Below are 16,750 nucleotides of genomic sequence, written 5' to 3' on the forward strand. Positions count from 1 at the left end.
ACCCATGCCAGAGGTGCTCTTGTCCCATGAGTATTCTCACCCAAAAGGCCCTGAAATTTTGCAACGAAAACCCCTGTTTAAAGAAAACTCACCCAATATATTAGGTTCTTCTGTTAGGGTCCCGTATACATGTGAATTCACCTGTTCCCTATTGCATTAGAAGCTGGGGCACATTTTATCATAACCTGCACATTGTGACTGTTTCCATTCCTCTACTCCTTTGAGTCTCTTTTGGATTCCTATTTTGTCCATACAAGTATACTCCCTCCACTGGCGTGTATTTTCTGGGCAGTGTCCCACACTTGTTAACTACTTATCTCCTGCCAGTGTGTGGGATCTTGCAAAATAGCTGCTTCATTTGTTTACATGATGGTGATTGTACTTCAAAGTAATTCACAATTTGAAGGTCTTCTGATATTTCTGTCAGCTGGAGGCACCAGTCAAAAATAACTTTTTATCTCCAGTTCTGCTGGCCTCTCATGGATAGTTTGTGAATCAGCATGGTTTTATGTAGGACTAGCTCATCCTCTCCCGGTGAGCTGATATCTAACTCCACTCTTGTGGTTTGTATACAATATCGGTTTTACTAAACTGATACCTAGGATGGTCACAAGATGCTGGGGTAACTCAGCGGACAGGCTGAGAAGGAATGGGTGACGTTTTGGGTCGAGACCCTTCTTTAGCTGTCCTGCTGCCCCAGCATGTTGTGACTATCTTCGATTTAAACCAGCATCTACAGTTCCTTCCTACACCTGATACCTAGGATGGGTGGGTTGTCTTATGAGGAAATGTTGGATAGATTACATCTCTACAGGAGTTGAGAGAGAGTGGTCTTGATTGAAATATAAGATTTTGATCGGGTAGATGTGGGGAGGATATTACCTCTTGAGAGAATATAGAACCTGGTGTTGTACATTAAAAATAAACAGTTGTCTGTTTAAATCCTGTTTTTGAGGGTCATGAGTCTTCATGATTATCTTTGAACGACGATTGAAGCAGAGTAAATGTCCTCGGGCCAGCAGTGGATAGATTCTTGGTCAACAAAGAGATGAACGGTTGCTGCAAATGGATGGGATTGTGGGGCTGAGTTTTCAGTTCCTTCACTCAAACTGGGAACCTGGGCTTTCCTATGGAGAAGATGTGCATAAAACATTGAAGGTTGTGTGTCTTGTCAAAACTCAACAGCATCAATCTCTGAAATAATTTATCCTGTTATTTACCACAGATATTCCGGGAGGTTCAAGCTCTGATCACATCCTGTATTGATGGCTACAATGTCTGCATTTTTGCCTATGGACAAACAGGCTCTGGGAAGACATATACTATGGAGGTAGGGATTTTCATGGGATCCTTACAAATCTCTTAAATAAGAATTAGCCATTGCAATATCAACAAATGCATCTTGTTGGATCTTTTGCAAGGAAAGCAGTTTGTAAGATGTAAGGGGCAAATACTATATAAACTGTTCACACAACAGTTTGAGTTCGTATTAACTCTAAAATGTTCAATTATTTGGGTAAGAAGGAAAACAATCCCATTAATCCATAACAAATCTGCTGCTCCCCAGCACAATGCGAAAATGGTCTCACCAGCATGGGATCCCAATAATTATGAACATTTAAGGGGAAAAAAACTACAGGTGCTGGAAAAATAAAATAAAAACAGAAAATGCTCATCAGGTCAGACTGTATCTGTGGGAACAGAAATACAGTTAACATTTCAGGTTGGAGACTCTTTACTAAAACTGGGAAGGAGAAAAAAGAAGCTCATTATGCTGCAGGATGTCTCCGAGGTAAACCATTTTCTCCCACTTTTCTGTTTTGCCTGTAATTGCCTCACAGTCTCTGGAGAGCAAAGCGCTCCTTATTTTTCTCAGCCAAGTCACTGACCTTGGCCCACGTCCCTTTCCCTCCAGGGATTGCCAGACGACCCAGGGATAAACCAGCGCGCTCTCCAGCACCTGTTTGGGGAAGTGGCGGAGCGCTCAACGGACTGGGACCTGTCCATTACCGTCAGCATGGCCGAGATCTACAACGAAACGCTCAGGTACGAGACTGGCCCGAGTAACAGAGGGCTGTGCTCCACGTGTCGCCGTGTTTACGGGTGGGGATAATCTGTGGACGTGGTTGCTAATAGTATTTTCTCTTTTTATAGAGACCTGCTGGGGTCTGACCCCCAGAAGACTGAGGATCTAACTATGAGGTTACTAATACTTGCACTCTTATGGGAGCTGCATGATTGGTGATTGGTGCAATGCTTTGGCATGGCTGTGGAGCTGAATTCTGTTTTCATTTTTTATTTTTTTAAGTAATCTGTGGCCTATTCAGAATTTCCAAGTGCTTTGTGCATCAGTCTTTGCAGTCCTTGGGAGGTTGACTGTAGCTTCTGTATTCGTGATGTTATTAGGACACACACTCTTGCTTCAGTCCTGTTTGGCAGGATAATGGGCTTTCTGTATACTCTCTCCTGGTCATATCCCTTCCAGTCATGTGAAAGATTTGATACAGTCACATGTGATACAGTGTAATCACTAGTCATTCTGATGTTGAATCTTGGGCATTCCAGCCTGACCAAAGCCATTGAGAGCCACGAAGAGAGATTCTCCTCTGTTGTCTTTTCTCCCCCCCCACCCCCCTCCCCACGGGAGGTTAAACAACATTTCTTCTTGTGGGATGGAAGAAAATTGGTGTGAGATTCTTTCATCATGGGAAGTCCATGCATGAATCCCTTTCCAGTAGGTAACAACAGAATAAATGGAAGGGCAGAATATGTTTACAAGGTGTGAGTATTTATGTGATACAAATTATTTGTGCTCAGAGGGACCTGGATGTCTTTGTATGCAATTTACTGAATATTCATGTGCTGTTATAGTAAACAATTAGAAAGGAAGTGGTATATTGGCCTTTGTTGCAAGATAATTTGAGAATGTTGATGTCATTGCAATTACATAGCGAGCTGGTAAGACAACCCCTGGAATACTATCTATAGGACTGAATGCCTTACGGGATGAAGAATATAATTCTCACTGATGGAATGCAGCTGAAACTCTCTGGATTGATACCACGAATGGCAGGATTGTGTGATGAGAGATTAAGCAGACTTGCCCTTTACTCTCCAGTTTACATGTATGTGAGCTGATCTCATTGAAATTTGTATTTGCACTAGGCAGGGTACCTACAGAGATGACATATTCCTTGATTGAGGTATATGGAACCAGGTCTCAAAGTATGTAGTAAACTATTCAGGGAAAGGACAGGAAGAAAAAATTATATATGTCTTAAGGTTATAACCATATAACCACATAACAATTACAGCACGGAAACAGGCCATCTCGACCCTTCTAGTCCGTGCCGAACACATAATCTCCCCTAGTCCCATATACCTGCGCTCAGACCATAACCCTCCATTCCCTTCCCATCCATATAACTATCCAATTTATTTTTAAATGATAAAAACGAACCCGCCTCCACCACCTTCACTGGAAGCTCATTCCACACAGCTACCACTCTCTGAGTAAAGAAGTTCCCCCTCATGTTACCCCTAAACTTCAGTCCCTTAATTCTCAAGTCATGTCCCCTTGTTTGAATCTTCCCTACTCTCAGTGGGAAAAGCTTTTCCACGTCAACTCTGTCTATCCCTCTCATCATTTTAAAAACCTTTATCAAGTCCCCCCTTAACCTTCTGCGCTCCCAAGAATAAAGCCCTAACTTGTTCAACCTTTCTCTGTAACTTAGTTGCTGAAACCCAGGCAACATTCTAGTAAATCTCCTCTGTACTCTCTCTATTTTGTTGACATCCTTCCTATAATTAGGCGACCAAAATTGTACCCCATACTCCAGAATTGGCCTCACCAATGCCTTGTACAATTTTAACATTACATCCCAACTTCTATACTCAATGCTCTGCTTTATAAAGGCCAGCACACCAAAAGCTTTCTTTACCACCCTATCTACATGAGATTCCACTTTCAGGGAACTGTGCACAGTTATTCCCAGATCCCTCTGTTCACCTACATTCTTCAATTCCCTACCATTTACCATGTACGTCCTATTTTGATTTGTCCTGCCAAGATGAAGCACCTCACACTTATCAGCATTAAACTCCATCTGCCATCTTTCAGCCCACCTTCCAACTGGCATAAATCTCTCTGTAGACTTTGAAACTCTACTTCATTACCCGCAACCCCACCTATCTTAGTATCATCTGCATACTTACTAATCCAATTTACCACACCATCATCCAGATCATTGATGTACATGACAAACAACAGTGATTTTTTTGAAATTCTCTATCCATGGAAGCTGTGAAGACCTGAAGGTGGGTACATTCGGTACACTAAGGGAATCAAATGAGTTGGATACTGAGTTGGATGATCAGCCATGATCATATTGAATGGCGGTGCAGGCTCGAAGGGCCGAATGGCCTACTCCTGTACCTATTTTCTATGTTTCTATGTTTCAAATGAGTTAGCACAGGAAATTGTACGGAGGTAAAGGATTAGCCACAATTTTACTGAATTGGAGAACAGGTGTTGTAGTGGTTGTGGGGGTCAGGGGACAATTGGCTAGTCGTATATATCTGTGAGGAGCAGCGTGGTTGGTGCCTAGGGTGCGCTTCATGGCAGCCGCAGCACCCTGAAACCAAGTCGGACAAACCGCCGAAAGATCAAGCCAAAATTGGAACTACCTGACATCTTTGGCTTTGCATCTTCCCTATTCCCCTCCAAAGGAATCTCGGTCCAAACTTTACTCTGCCCTCTAATGGGGCCCGACCTCGAGCTGTGCAAACGCCCTATTTTTCCGCTTACTCTTTACACTTAACCTCTGGTGCCGGTTCCTGCTGTTGTGTTATTTTAATCTTTGTGTTTCAGCTAATGTATTCGCTGTTACTTGAGGATGATTAATCATGAGAGCGGATCAGTTGTGGGGCTTTGTCATGGGTCTTGTCTGGACCTGGGTTTATCCAATTCCCCTTGCTGCTCACGCATCCATTACACATAGAAAAAAAATGTTCTGCCACACAGAACTAGTTGATTCCACCTATTTAAATATCAACCTCATTGGGTGACCTTGTGAGTCAATATCAGTAAGAATATGTTCTTACTGGAATGGGTAGAACATGTGAATGCCTAAATGACAAAAGTCTTTGATATCAATAATTGGGCAACCAACAAATTGCGTCAGTAAAATAAATGCCTCCAGATACAATGCAGGGCAGGTGCAGAATTAAACACTTCATTATTTCATCTAAACTGTTCAACAAGCATGGACATGAAGTGCTAGACTGTTTCTGCCGTAATAGGGATGGGCTGATATTCTGGGTTCTATTTGAGCATGATTGACAATCAAGGAGAATGTGTTGTCGTAATGAGCTCAATTGTTATTGCCAAAGAGAGTAAATCAAACGGGTTCATCAGAATTGGGCTGTACAACAATTTCTTAAGGAGTTGTAATTTTGAATTTTAGTACAAAACAAATATCTCAGAGGAATCTTTGTGCAGAGTGTGGAGCAGCTAAAGCCAAAATGATTGATTAATGTTGCCTGACGTTTGAGAAGAAAATTGAATGATGTCTTCGAGAATATAACCTCACTGAAGTTAGTACTGGAGTACTGTTGAAATTGCTGATGTTTTTGTGATGCCATGTCCTTGATCTCTATTAGCCCTAAGTTCCGGGGCAATTCATGGGCAGGTCATCTTCCCTTCCCATATCAATACCAAAATTGCTTGCATTAGAATCTTCAAACTACAGTTGCAAAAGTTAAAGCCACAACATTGAAAATCTCACCCCATATCCACCTACCTTACATTCCTGGTCTTTTTTCGTCTAAATAAGTTTATACTTGTTTCTCATTACTTTCTAATCTGCTGTCCACAGATCCACACACTTACAAGGTCGACCACAAACTCCACCTCTTTTTGTTTGACCAAGTACATCTGCATGAATGTACGCATTGGGCAGCCACTCATTATCCCTGGTGATCAGTTTCCAGGTCACTTGTGCCAAGAGTCTCCCCACTGTTCTCAGTTGCTAATAGAGAGCGACCTTTGTTTTTTACACAGTGATTTCAAAGCTTGTAAATCTCAAACATATCTTAGATGTCGTTTGTTAGCTAATATTTACTTTTCAGTATTTAGATGTTTTATTATGTTTATTAATGGTGTATTAATGCTTTCAGTGTTATAGGACATATCTATGTATATTTTTAAATAGACTCCTTTAGCAGTGTCCATATTTTATTATCCATGGGGAAATCCATACCCCTATCCCTCAAGTATGAGGATTGGGTGTATTGTTGGGACCAATTGCAAATTTTCTGTTTACAATTCCACTTCTATGAGCACATAATGTACCTAGGCCCCTCGCTCCCTCTTGTCCAGTGCTTCCTGCTGCTCTGTGTCTGGTGTGGTCTTTTCCTCAATGTGGTTGTCTGTCTGATGGTGAGGCAATCCCTCTATGGGCATTGGTAACTGCTAAGCTTTTGTTGAGGCCACTAGAATCAACTTATTTATTTGCAGGAACTTGTTGGCCAAAGACCCCAGCGAGAAGCTTGAAATAAAACTGAGTCCTGATGGCAGTGGGCAGCTCTATGTCCCGGGTCTGATTCAGATCAGAGTACAGAGTGTGGACGACATCAACAAGGTGAGAGCCGTCTCTCGTTGTTTGCTTTGTGATGTGATGGAGGGAAAATAGAGACAGGACAGGCTTGCAGTGTTAAAGTGGAATGAGGATAGTGAATCTAAACGATAGCAGGCAGCCTTGGTAGCCTTACCCCATTACTCAAACCTCACGTCAAAAACCTTGGCGTGATATTTGACTCGGCATTGAAATTTGACAAACAAGTCAATGCCGTGGGATCACAAGTAGAGCCAATGTCTCACACCATCAAAGACCACTTTAAGTCCTGTGACTATGTGAGTTTGCATGTTCTCATGATGATTTGATTTCCCCTGTAACCCCCCCCCCCCCCCCCCCCCCCCCCCCCCCCCCACCTTCCCTGCTACCCCAGAGTTCTCCAGCTTTCCATCCCCCATTCCCAATGTGCAGTTTGGATCACTGCAAATAGTCCCTGTTGTGTTGCTGAGTGGTAGAATCTGGCTGGGGTAAATTTCTGAGAATATTGAGAGAATAAAAAGTAGGATTAATGTAGGATTAACGGAGGTGGTTCTCGGCAGCATTGAGAAAATAACCAGATCATCCACTTTTAGTTGCCTTGTTTGATGTATAACTGTCAGCTAAGACTCTAAGTGGAACGCCCTTCAAAGTAATGCAGTGTGCTTTGTGTGATCTATCTGAGCAAGAAGATGAGGCTGTGGTCTGTATCACAACACCTGGGAACTGCTCCATGTACCTTGGCCTTAATAGAGTGGGTAATTCTGCCAGTTTGAGCTGACAGCTGCGTCATGAACTTGTTATTATTCTAATGGTGAAAGCCATGTGTCTTCTAAAATTAGAGGAACACAGTAGGCACATTCCCGATAACCTTCATCCTGAAATTTGACCTTGAGAAATACCATTCATTGAGAGACTGCTGTTCCCACAGGTTTTCGAACTCGGGCGCGTGAATCGGGCGACGGATTTCACAAACGTGAATGAGCACAGCTCGCGGTCCCACGCTCTGCTGATCGTCTCTGTGACAGGGATCAACCTCACCTCTGGAGCTCGCACAGTAGGTACGATCTGAGCGCAACGAGGATGAGGCTTGGTAAATTAATAGCTTGGATGTCTCCATTGCATTAAAAGGAAGATTTACAGTCATCCAATGATATTAAAGAGCAAACATCTGGTGGCAATCTCCCGTGTATCGAAATTAGGTCATTTAAATTTTTTTTCAAAATGATGGGTCTTATTGAATATGCAGGAATTAATGGATGATTAAAATAGTCAAAGATTGTCCTGATTTGCACTGTTCAGGAAGTCGCCAATTACAAGATTATTAAACTCTGTCAAAGAGGGCTTTCAATCTCCAGACAGTAAAAGCTCATGGGTGCCTCAACTCTAAGCTAAATATCCCTCCCATACATACTGTAGTCATCTCATGATGTCTCTACACCCATGCCACAGACTGAAGTAGTTTATGCTGGAGATTTCTAATTTGTGTTTGAATGTATTGACTTTTAGATATGTGGTGGAGTGCTCCAGTGGGGATGGGGGTTTCTCCATTTACAATGTGACCTGGTTGAGCTTTCCCTTGGTGCTTGGTTTTAATGTGTTTGTGAAGTGCCCCAATTCTGCACTCAGGGCCCAGGATTGCCATGATTCTCCACAAAGCAGGTGGAAGATTGTGGGATGTGACATCTCGGACAAGAGTGGTGGAGATGGATGGGGGTTTCTGATCCTTCTGGCCAATGAGTCAGTGATATTGGGGTGAAGAACGTGGTCTATATTCTGGCTGTGGTGCATTGTGACTTGTAGAAAGTGATTCATGGTGTAGTTCCATGGAGCTTCTAACTTGGCTGATAACTCGTATCCTCTTCCTGCTTGGAGATGTGATTTACGTGGGGCTTTCCATTGCGTTCCAATTACTGTCTTGCTTTTTTACAGGTAAATTAAACCTGGTGGACTTGGCAGGGTCGGAGCGTGTCGGAAAGTCGGGGGCAGAGGGGCCCCGGTTGAGAGAGGCCCAGAACATCAATAAGTCCTTATTGGCCCTGGGAGATGTCATCTGTGCCCTACGCTCCAAGCAGCCATACATTCCTTTCCGTAATTCCAAGCTGACCTACCTGCTGCAGGACTCCCTCAGTGGTGACAGCAAAACCCTCATGATGGTCCAGGTGAGAAATCCTCCTGCCCACTTTAGCGAACCACTTCCATGTAACACCAGCCTTGTTTCCACACCTTGTGTCAATCTAGCCAACAGACATAGCAAAATTGCTCATAGCCCAACTGACCTTGCCCTTGACCCCAACTGTCCTCCTCATGGACATCATCGCTGGGGTTGAAATCTAAGCACCAGGATTTAGATGGATTTTGGAGGGATGGGGGTTGAAAATTCTTGAGTAAATAGAAAGAGGAATGCAGGACTGCTCTAGAGTAATGAAGACAGTTCGCAAGTAAGACATATATCAGGTTTCATCTCAGGTCTCGTCTCATCAGGTAAAATGTGGGCAAGGGCCATCATCTCCCATTCTCTCTCAGCTGATGAATGCAAATTACTGTGGCTATAGAACAAACCTCCCCTCAGCTATATGACAGCATGTTGCTAACTCCACTATCAAGAAGGACAAGCAGCAGGTACATGGCAACACCACCACCTGTGGGTTCACTTCCCATGTCACTCACTGTTGTGACTTAGAAAAATCACTGGGTCTGTATTGAAAACTCCCTTCGCAAAATGTTCCAGTTTGTTTCACAAGGGTTTTACAGTGGCTGCTGGAGAAGATGACTTGCCATCACTTACTGGAAGATAATTGGGAATGGGCAACAAATACTGGCCTTGCCATGATCCCCATGTTCCAGAGTGAATAAATAATGAGCAGTGGTGTTGGAGCAGGAGAGGGAGACATGGGTTTCCAGATCTGTCAGGATATCTAGGACCTTCACGTGGAATTGTGTTGAGTAATTGCCTTGTATGTAGGATGCGCAGTAAACTCTTTGCTTGACCCCTTGTCCTTGAGTGGCCCACAACTGAGTAGAGCTACGATTGACCAACCTGGGCTAAGAATGAGTGATGTCATTATGCGAGTTGGACTGTTACTGCAGGATATTCCTATCTAACCTCTGGATTTTCACAGGTGTCTCCAATGGGGAAGAATGTCAATGAAACTATTTGCTCTCTAAAATTTGCCCAGCGGGTACGGTCAGTGGAGCTTGGAGCCGCCGGGCGGAGAGCCGAGAGCCAGCTTTGTTCCAGCCGCCAGGAGTGTGAGGTATGAATGTTTCCCCGAATGGTGGATGTGGAGATTGGATCTGGAAACCAATGGGCACTGGAAATGCTCAGCTGATCACTCAGCATTTGTGGAGAGTTGATAGGTCTTTCACTAAAAATGTTAACAGTTTCTTCTCCAGAACTGTTGCCTGACCTGTAGATTTCTATTTCAAGCGCATTGATTGACAGGAGCAAATGGTTAATGGGATTAGTATTACAGCTGGAAAGGGAACACGGGTTACCCCTGGTTTACAAATGCCCAACCTGTACATACAAGCCAGTGTTTGGTAACCATCAGTATAGCTGTTAGGCTGCAGGTGACTGTTCTGTGCACGTTGCCACGTTGAAGCTAAGAAGAATACATTCTTCTTAATATGTTGATGTTTATTTTGTGGATCTTATCTAAGAGACAGGCGCTTATGGACAGCTGCAGTGTCCTTTTTAAAATGGTCAATAACATGTAAAATCTCACTACAGTAGGTATTATTATAATATTATTTATTTGCCTGTTGATCCCTGCCACATCACAAGCAGAACCTGTATGCTGAAAATATCTTGTATCTAGTGAATTTATAAATCAGATGGATAGTATTTGCTGCTTTTTGTGTTCATCTTGTTACAAATGTTGACCTCGCTGTCATCGTCCGTCCTGAAAAGGACGCAAGCTTCCGTCCGGCAACAATCAGTGGAATCCATCACTTGTCGCAATAGATGATGGTGGTGGCAGGATTAGCTCGGGATACTTCCAGTTTCCAGCCCCGTGACGTGGATGCTTCTGCTATGGGGCCATTGTATTTGCTGAACTGGCATTATTCCTCTGGAAACATAATACAGATGCTGGAATCTTGAGTTGAAATTGTCTTTTGTCTCCTTCGTCACTCTCCATCCATCTGCCAATCAGCCACCCTTGTCTACTTTTTTTCCAGCTTCCCCCTACAATTTGAAAAAGGGTACAGAAGCATATTTTCGCCACAGATGTGACCTGACCTGCTGAGTTCTTCCAACCCTTTTTTTAAATTCGTCTGTAAATCCATTTTGTGCTGAGCCACTCTGTAGTTGGACTGTAATAAACGTGTTCAGTAGTCCGACTGCGCATGCCCAGGTCATAGATCCCCCGCAATAAACATTCTCGGCAACTGTGCGGCTGCATGTATACAGACCCGCATTTCATCCGTAGTCGGGATCGAACCAGGGTCTCCAGCTCAACTCTGCCTGTCCCACTGGGTTAACAGACAGCCCTGGACTGCCTGGAGCAGTGGCGGCCACGGCTTACAGCCAGTGCGGAGGAGAAGCGCTAACTTCATTGCTCCGGGCCAGTGTCCCGGCAGTCATGGGTCACCTCGGACATCTCCGGCCGTCCCCGGACAGGGATGGGACACTCCGTAGGGGACGGTCCAGTAGCAATTCAACAGCGCTTGCAGCGCCAAAGACCCAGGTTCGATCCTGACTAGGGATGAAACGCATGTCTGTATACATGCAGCAGCACAGTTGCTGGGAATGTTTATTGCGAGTGACCTTTGACAAATCCCATAATTCCTTGTGTATTTCGGAATACCAAACTCGCTTATTATGTCTGTCTGCCTGATTCAGCCTTCAGATGACTTCTGTTTAGCTGAAATAACCAGATCTTAAAGTGCCCGAAATAGTTCAAGGGCACAGAAACAATCCATGAAAGATATGCACTTTATGATTTATTTTCAGGGCAAGAATTACTTCTCATTTATGCTAATTACAGATTTAGAGGTCAACTAAGATTCATTTTTCTGTTGATATCCATGATATTTCAGCAAAGTGTTTGGGATAAACATGTCACCATTTTCCTTCCAATGTGAGGCCAGTATATTTTATTTCTCATTGCAATTTGGATTATTTTCATTCACCTCTGAATCTGTAATTAGCAGAAATCAGAAATAAATGTTCATCCCAACAATGTTAGGACAATGGTTTAGTCCTTATCAAAGATGTAGATTTTTAGACTTCCAAGTGCGGTTTCACCAATAGCTTGTACAACTGAACAGAACATTCGAACTTCGATATTCAATTCCTGACTGATGAAAGCCTGCGCTCTCCAGTTCTGACCTCTAGATTACTCTGAAGTTTATTTATCTGGGCGTTGGTGGTGAGTTTAGCTCCTTGTCCCTCTCTCTCACTGAATTTCTCCACCTATCACTCTACTTTGCAATAGTCCTTAAAAATTGGAAGTTGTGGCCAAGTTTTTGTTCAGCTATCGGTATTATTTCCGTGACTAAGCATCCAAATATATTTTATATTGCAAATATGAAACCTTTTGGGTTGTTTTCTTGTTAACATCTATATAAATTAAAGGTGTTTTTTCTTATCTCATTGTGTTGTAGCGACTTCTACACCCTAAACTGCAACTTCACAATGGCTGCCTTCCTCATTATTATTAACAATTGTCATTGTCAGTTTATGAGGATCCCTGTGACTAATGACTTTTGTTTAGTGCATTGTGGAGCATTGCAAAACATGCTGTGTAGCCCACTAAGATTTGCAGTGCACTGCTGGGGGTTGGGCGGGTTTGGTTTGCTAATGTGAGTGGTGCTTTAAGTATCAGACTTCAATGTCCACAATCATATGGAGACTGGCTGGCTCACCGTGGCTGATGTATATTTCCTTTTACAGTTAGAGTCTCCACATACAGCTATCCAACAGGGACGACATAACTATCCAGGAGGAAACAATGTGGGGAAGAGCACAGCAGGGAAAAGAAGGCTGGTGACATCAAGTATGGAAATCGTACACAATTTCTGGGGGGAGGTTGTGGTTGTCCTGGTTGTCACGCTCTAATGCTGATGACAGAATTCTCACGCTGCAAGACTGTGACACATTGTAGAAAGGGTGCAATTGCTCTGGAGAGGATCCAGAGGCTATTTATGAAGATGTTGGCAGGGCTGGAATTTTTTTTTTTCGTTCTGAAGAAAGATTTGATAACTGGGATTGTATTCTCCGCAGCAACGGAGGTGAAGAAAAAACTTAGTTGAGGTGAATAATATTATAAGAATATGACCTGTTTTGCTTAACAAATAGTGTAGGAAGGAATTGCAGATGCTGGTTTAAACTGAAGTAGTCATGAAAAACTCAGCAGGACAGGCAGCATCTCTGGAGAGAAAGAATGGGTGATGTTTTGGGTCAAGAACTTCAGACTGAAGAGGTTAAAACCAGCCATAAAACACAATAACTGGAGCTGTGTGTTATCCAACTAAGGGCAGAAATCAGAATCATGTGTTCATCTACCACATGGGTTTTCTCTGAATATTCCGGTTTCTCCCACATCCGAAAGAAGTGCAGGTTTGTAGGTTAATTGGCTTCTGTAAATTGTCCCTGGCATGATGGATGGAACTGGTGGATGATTGCTGGTCGGTATGGACTTGGTGCGCTGAAGGGCCTGTTTCCATATATTTTTTACATGTATATCTTAATTTAATTGAACCATATATGATTGAATGTAGAATTATTTTCGTCTTGTTTCTATAGTCAAAGGGTAAGGTTGATTTATTTATTTGTGCAGAACAGTGATGGAAGTCCGACTTGCCTTGTTTCTGCTCTATACATATGCATAACAGCATGAATATAATCCGATTTCTATACATGAATATTGTCATTCATGTGCTGCACCTGTTGATCAGAGCCTGGCTCTATTGTGGAATGTAATTTAGCCTAACCTTATTCATACCTAATCCAATTTAAAGCATAAATGTTGCATTCAAGTGCAAGTTAAAAGACTCGCTACAGCATGCACCAAATTGCTCAATTTTAAGCTGAAAAATGCGACAGCTCCCTACCATAGGAGGGGCACCCCCCCCCCCCCCTCGGTCGCTACGCTCCCTCACAATTTCTCTCTCAACCAATGTTGGCAGCTCTGATATATTCACCATAAGTTTCAACTGTGTTTCCTTCATTTTCTTCCCAAACCAAATTTAATTGAAAATTTTATTTTCAATCACCTGAATGACACTTTGCTGGCATGTGGATTATTTTTAAGACTGCCTTTTAATTTTAGTAATCTTTGAAATGCCAGGTTTTGATTGACCTGTTTATTGTTAGTCACCTGATCAATGCACGTTTTTCTTGCAGGTGAAGTAACCAATTAACGAGGTCAGCAGTGCTGCCTGGAGCAATGGAAAATTAGTGTGGTATTTGTCCCAGTATGTAAAGTTGAGCATTCCTGTAATGGATCGCAGGCCAATGACTGTATATTTATATACTTCAACTCCATACATGCAGCCAGATTTAAAAAAATTAATGCATGGAGTAGAGTTCATTACTTATTTTTTTTACATATAAATATTAAAATATTTTATATTGTCTACTTTTTATTTTAAACCTATCATTTGATATCCAAAGTCTTTGAATGTGGGTCCAATACAAATACATTGTCCTTTATGTTTTCATCTATATACTAGTTTTACTTTGTTCTGCAAACATTGGGCTACTTGAAGTCACTTAACGTTTTGGGCGAAGTGCCAAATAATGCATTAGGTGAGATGGGATCAGCACACAATGATTATCTAAAATAGTCATTCAGACTGGCCTGCTATTTATGTAAAATGCCACCAAGGGACTGACTTTTGCTATTTAAAGATCTTGCCATGTTCTCCTTTTTTGATGGAATTCTAGTTCAAGTAAATGTGTACAAATTATGGTATTAAGCCTCATTGGCTGGAAATTCCATTTGAAACTTCTGGACTTTGTTCAGTTGCTACAGATGGTGTCACTGATTTAGGATTACAATTGAAGTTTTAAATACTTTTACTTTCAATTTAACCTGAGGTCAAACATCTGCCACTACTTGGTGAGTGGAAGATGACCACTTGTGCCAGTAATAGTGATGCCAGCAAAGAGTTACCAACCCCAGGACAAGTTGGAAACTAGTTCAGGGGGTTGTGGGAAAAGTGGTAATGGTGAAGAAAATATTCCCATTTTGAACTGCTGGAGCAGTCAGCTTTGTTCCCCATGTATGATAGCTGTTTTAAATAGTGGAATTGGTCAATATTTGCATTTCTGCTGAGATAAGTGTGTTGCTCACTTGCTGAATTAATTAATACACAATTCAAGTAAAAACAGATAAAAGGATATTGAACCAAAATGAACTTTGATTTGTTTGAATTGATGCTGCTATTTTTTTACTGTTCCTTGTGTGGCTGTGGCTAATGTGTGGCATCCCTCTTGTTGAGCTGGGATCTCATTCTTCAGCATGTCAGCCCAGGGGATCCTAACCAAATCCATCTTTCCTTTTTAGACCTCATTGGCTTCTGTAACTTAAATGCATGCTGGAAGCAGAAATATCGCATAGCCCAAATGCTACAACGGTCATTTTTGCTGGTCCTGGCCTTTTTATTTCTTAAACAGGGCTTTCCGATGAAAGGCTTCTGTGCTGAAATATGGGGGTGGGGGGGAAGATAAGTAATATGGGCAGAATTTTGGTTGTTCATGTTATGCTGAAAAATTCAAACAACTTCTACATTTGCTGTTGGAATGGCAGTAATATTTCTCCCCTGAAGCCCCCTGCAATGCCCTGTGTTTGGAGGTCAGAATCAAGACTAAAAGCTTCCAGCAAGAATTACTCAGGAGAATGTGTCTGTTTCAGTAATGCATGTTCACACTGATCCATCTGTTGTTGAAAAGCTGCATTCTGATTGTGTGGTCATATTCTCAATGAAAATGTAGTTTATCTGTAAAGTTACTGTCTAAGCCTGTTCAAATAAAACCCAGTATTTATTCAACTTTAAAGCCAGTTTTACTTGTCTCTTTGTTACAGCTATTAGGGACTTATTGAAGGTATTGAACAGTTATAAGTTGAACATTTTAGGGTTTGCTTTATTTAAGGTTGGGGTGGTGGTTAGCAGGAACTTCAACAACACATTCAAAAAATTGTTTATTATGAAAACATTCATATTTACATAAATTACACTGTCCAAGAGCAGAGGGACACCAAATTAAAATGTTCAAGAAATTGATACAGGTTCCTGTTCAATGACCAGACCTGCAATGTGGAGCATGGTTCTACAGTACCTGTTGCTGGGTGGTACATGGGCTACAAATCAACATTATACAGAATGGACCAGTGGCATTACAAAATAGCAAGATGCATCTTAAATGAAGTTCAGTGTTGATTTGCAAATTACTGATGGAAAAAAAAGGCATGTTGCATATAAGCTAGGCTGATTTAATACAGTGACTACAGTTCATTGGATTCCAAGGAAGCCTACTCCTAGGCTATAGGTGTGTCAGTCCAATAGGGATCTGAGCCAATCAACCCCAAAGATTATGACTATTTAAGCCTCATGTTACAGTGTGACCTGTTTGCAAATGTAAAGCAGTTCACAAATTTGATCTGCATTACTCTTGTGGCATGGGAAAGAAAGAATAAAATCAATTGTCTTTGAACCGAGTTGATTTGATGTAAAGAGGCAAAATAAATAATTGTGTAGGCATAGCATCCAATGATTTTAAACATTCAGGTAAAGATGTAAAATGAAAATAGATATTGTGAAGTCCAATTTATCTGGAACAATGTACTAGAGCCCATGTTTTGCTTTGGGAAGGGAGGAGAGGGGCAGCCTTCCGTGAGAATTCAAGAAAGGCACATATTTGATTTCTTAGAGCAATTCTGCACTTTCCAACAAAAAACCTAAATGGAATGCTTGAATCTAGGGTTAAGTAATGAATTGTATGTTTCACTGTTTAAAAAAAATCCAAATCTTGTTACAGTAAAGGTATAGATAGATCTTAGTTCTTGCTCAGTTCTGTAAATAAACACAGGCTCTGCCGATTAAAAAATAGTTAACATTTCCAAATAAACCCAACAGGCTGTTTACTGCTACACACTAGTAGCTTATGTCACAAACTACAGTCCATAACT

The 16,750-nt window shown here is 41.9% G+C and overlaps 1 protein-coding gene across 5 annotated transcripts in view; it reads left to right on the forward strand.

Moving 5' to 3' along the window:
• Positions 1-15,618, forward strand: part of kifc3 (kinesin family member C3) — a 43,445-nt gene extending 27,827 nt beyond the window's left edge. For 3 of the 5 annotated variants that reach the window (XM_055648644.1, XM_055648643.1, XM_055648647.1), the window contains exons 11-19: positions 1,226-1,330; positions 1,916-2,046; positions 2,155-2,202; positions 6,518-6,641; positions 7,543-7,672; positions 8,544-8,773; positions 9,734-9,868; positions 12,511-12,613; positions 13,963-15,618. In XM_055648644.1, coding sequence (XP_055504619.1) covers positions 1,226-1,330; positions 1,916-2,046; positions 2,155-2,202; positions 6,518-6,641; positions 7,543-7,672; positions 8,544-8,773; positions 9,734-9,868; positions 12,511-12,613; positions 13,963-13,979 — 1,023 coding nt within the window. In that variant the 3' untranslated portion in view covers positions 13,980-15,618. The remainder of the gene's footprint in view (positions 1-1,225; positions 1,331-1,915; positions 2,047-2,154; positions 2,203-6,517; positions 6,642-7,542; positions 7,673-8,543; positions 8,774-9,733; positions 9,869-12,510; positions 12,614-13,962) is intronic. The other 2 variants (XM_055648646.1, XM_055648645.1) reach the window with 2 other exon arrangements.
• Positions 15,619-16,750: the final 1,132 nt, after the last annotated feature.

Source organism: Leucoraja erinacea, chromosome 17 (assembly GCF_028641065.1).
Source record: "Leucoraja erinacea ecotype New England chromosome 17, Leri_hhj_1, whole genome shotgun sequence".
Taxonomy (NCBI): Eukaryota; Metazoa; Chordata; class Chondrichthyes; order Rajiformes; family Rajidae; genus Leucoraja; species Leucoraja erinaceus.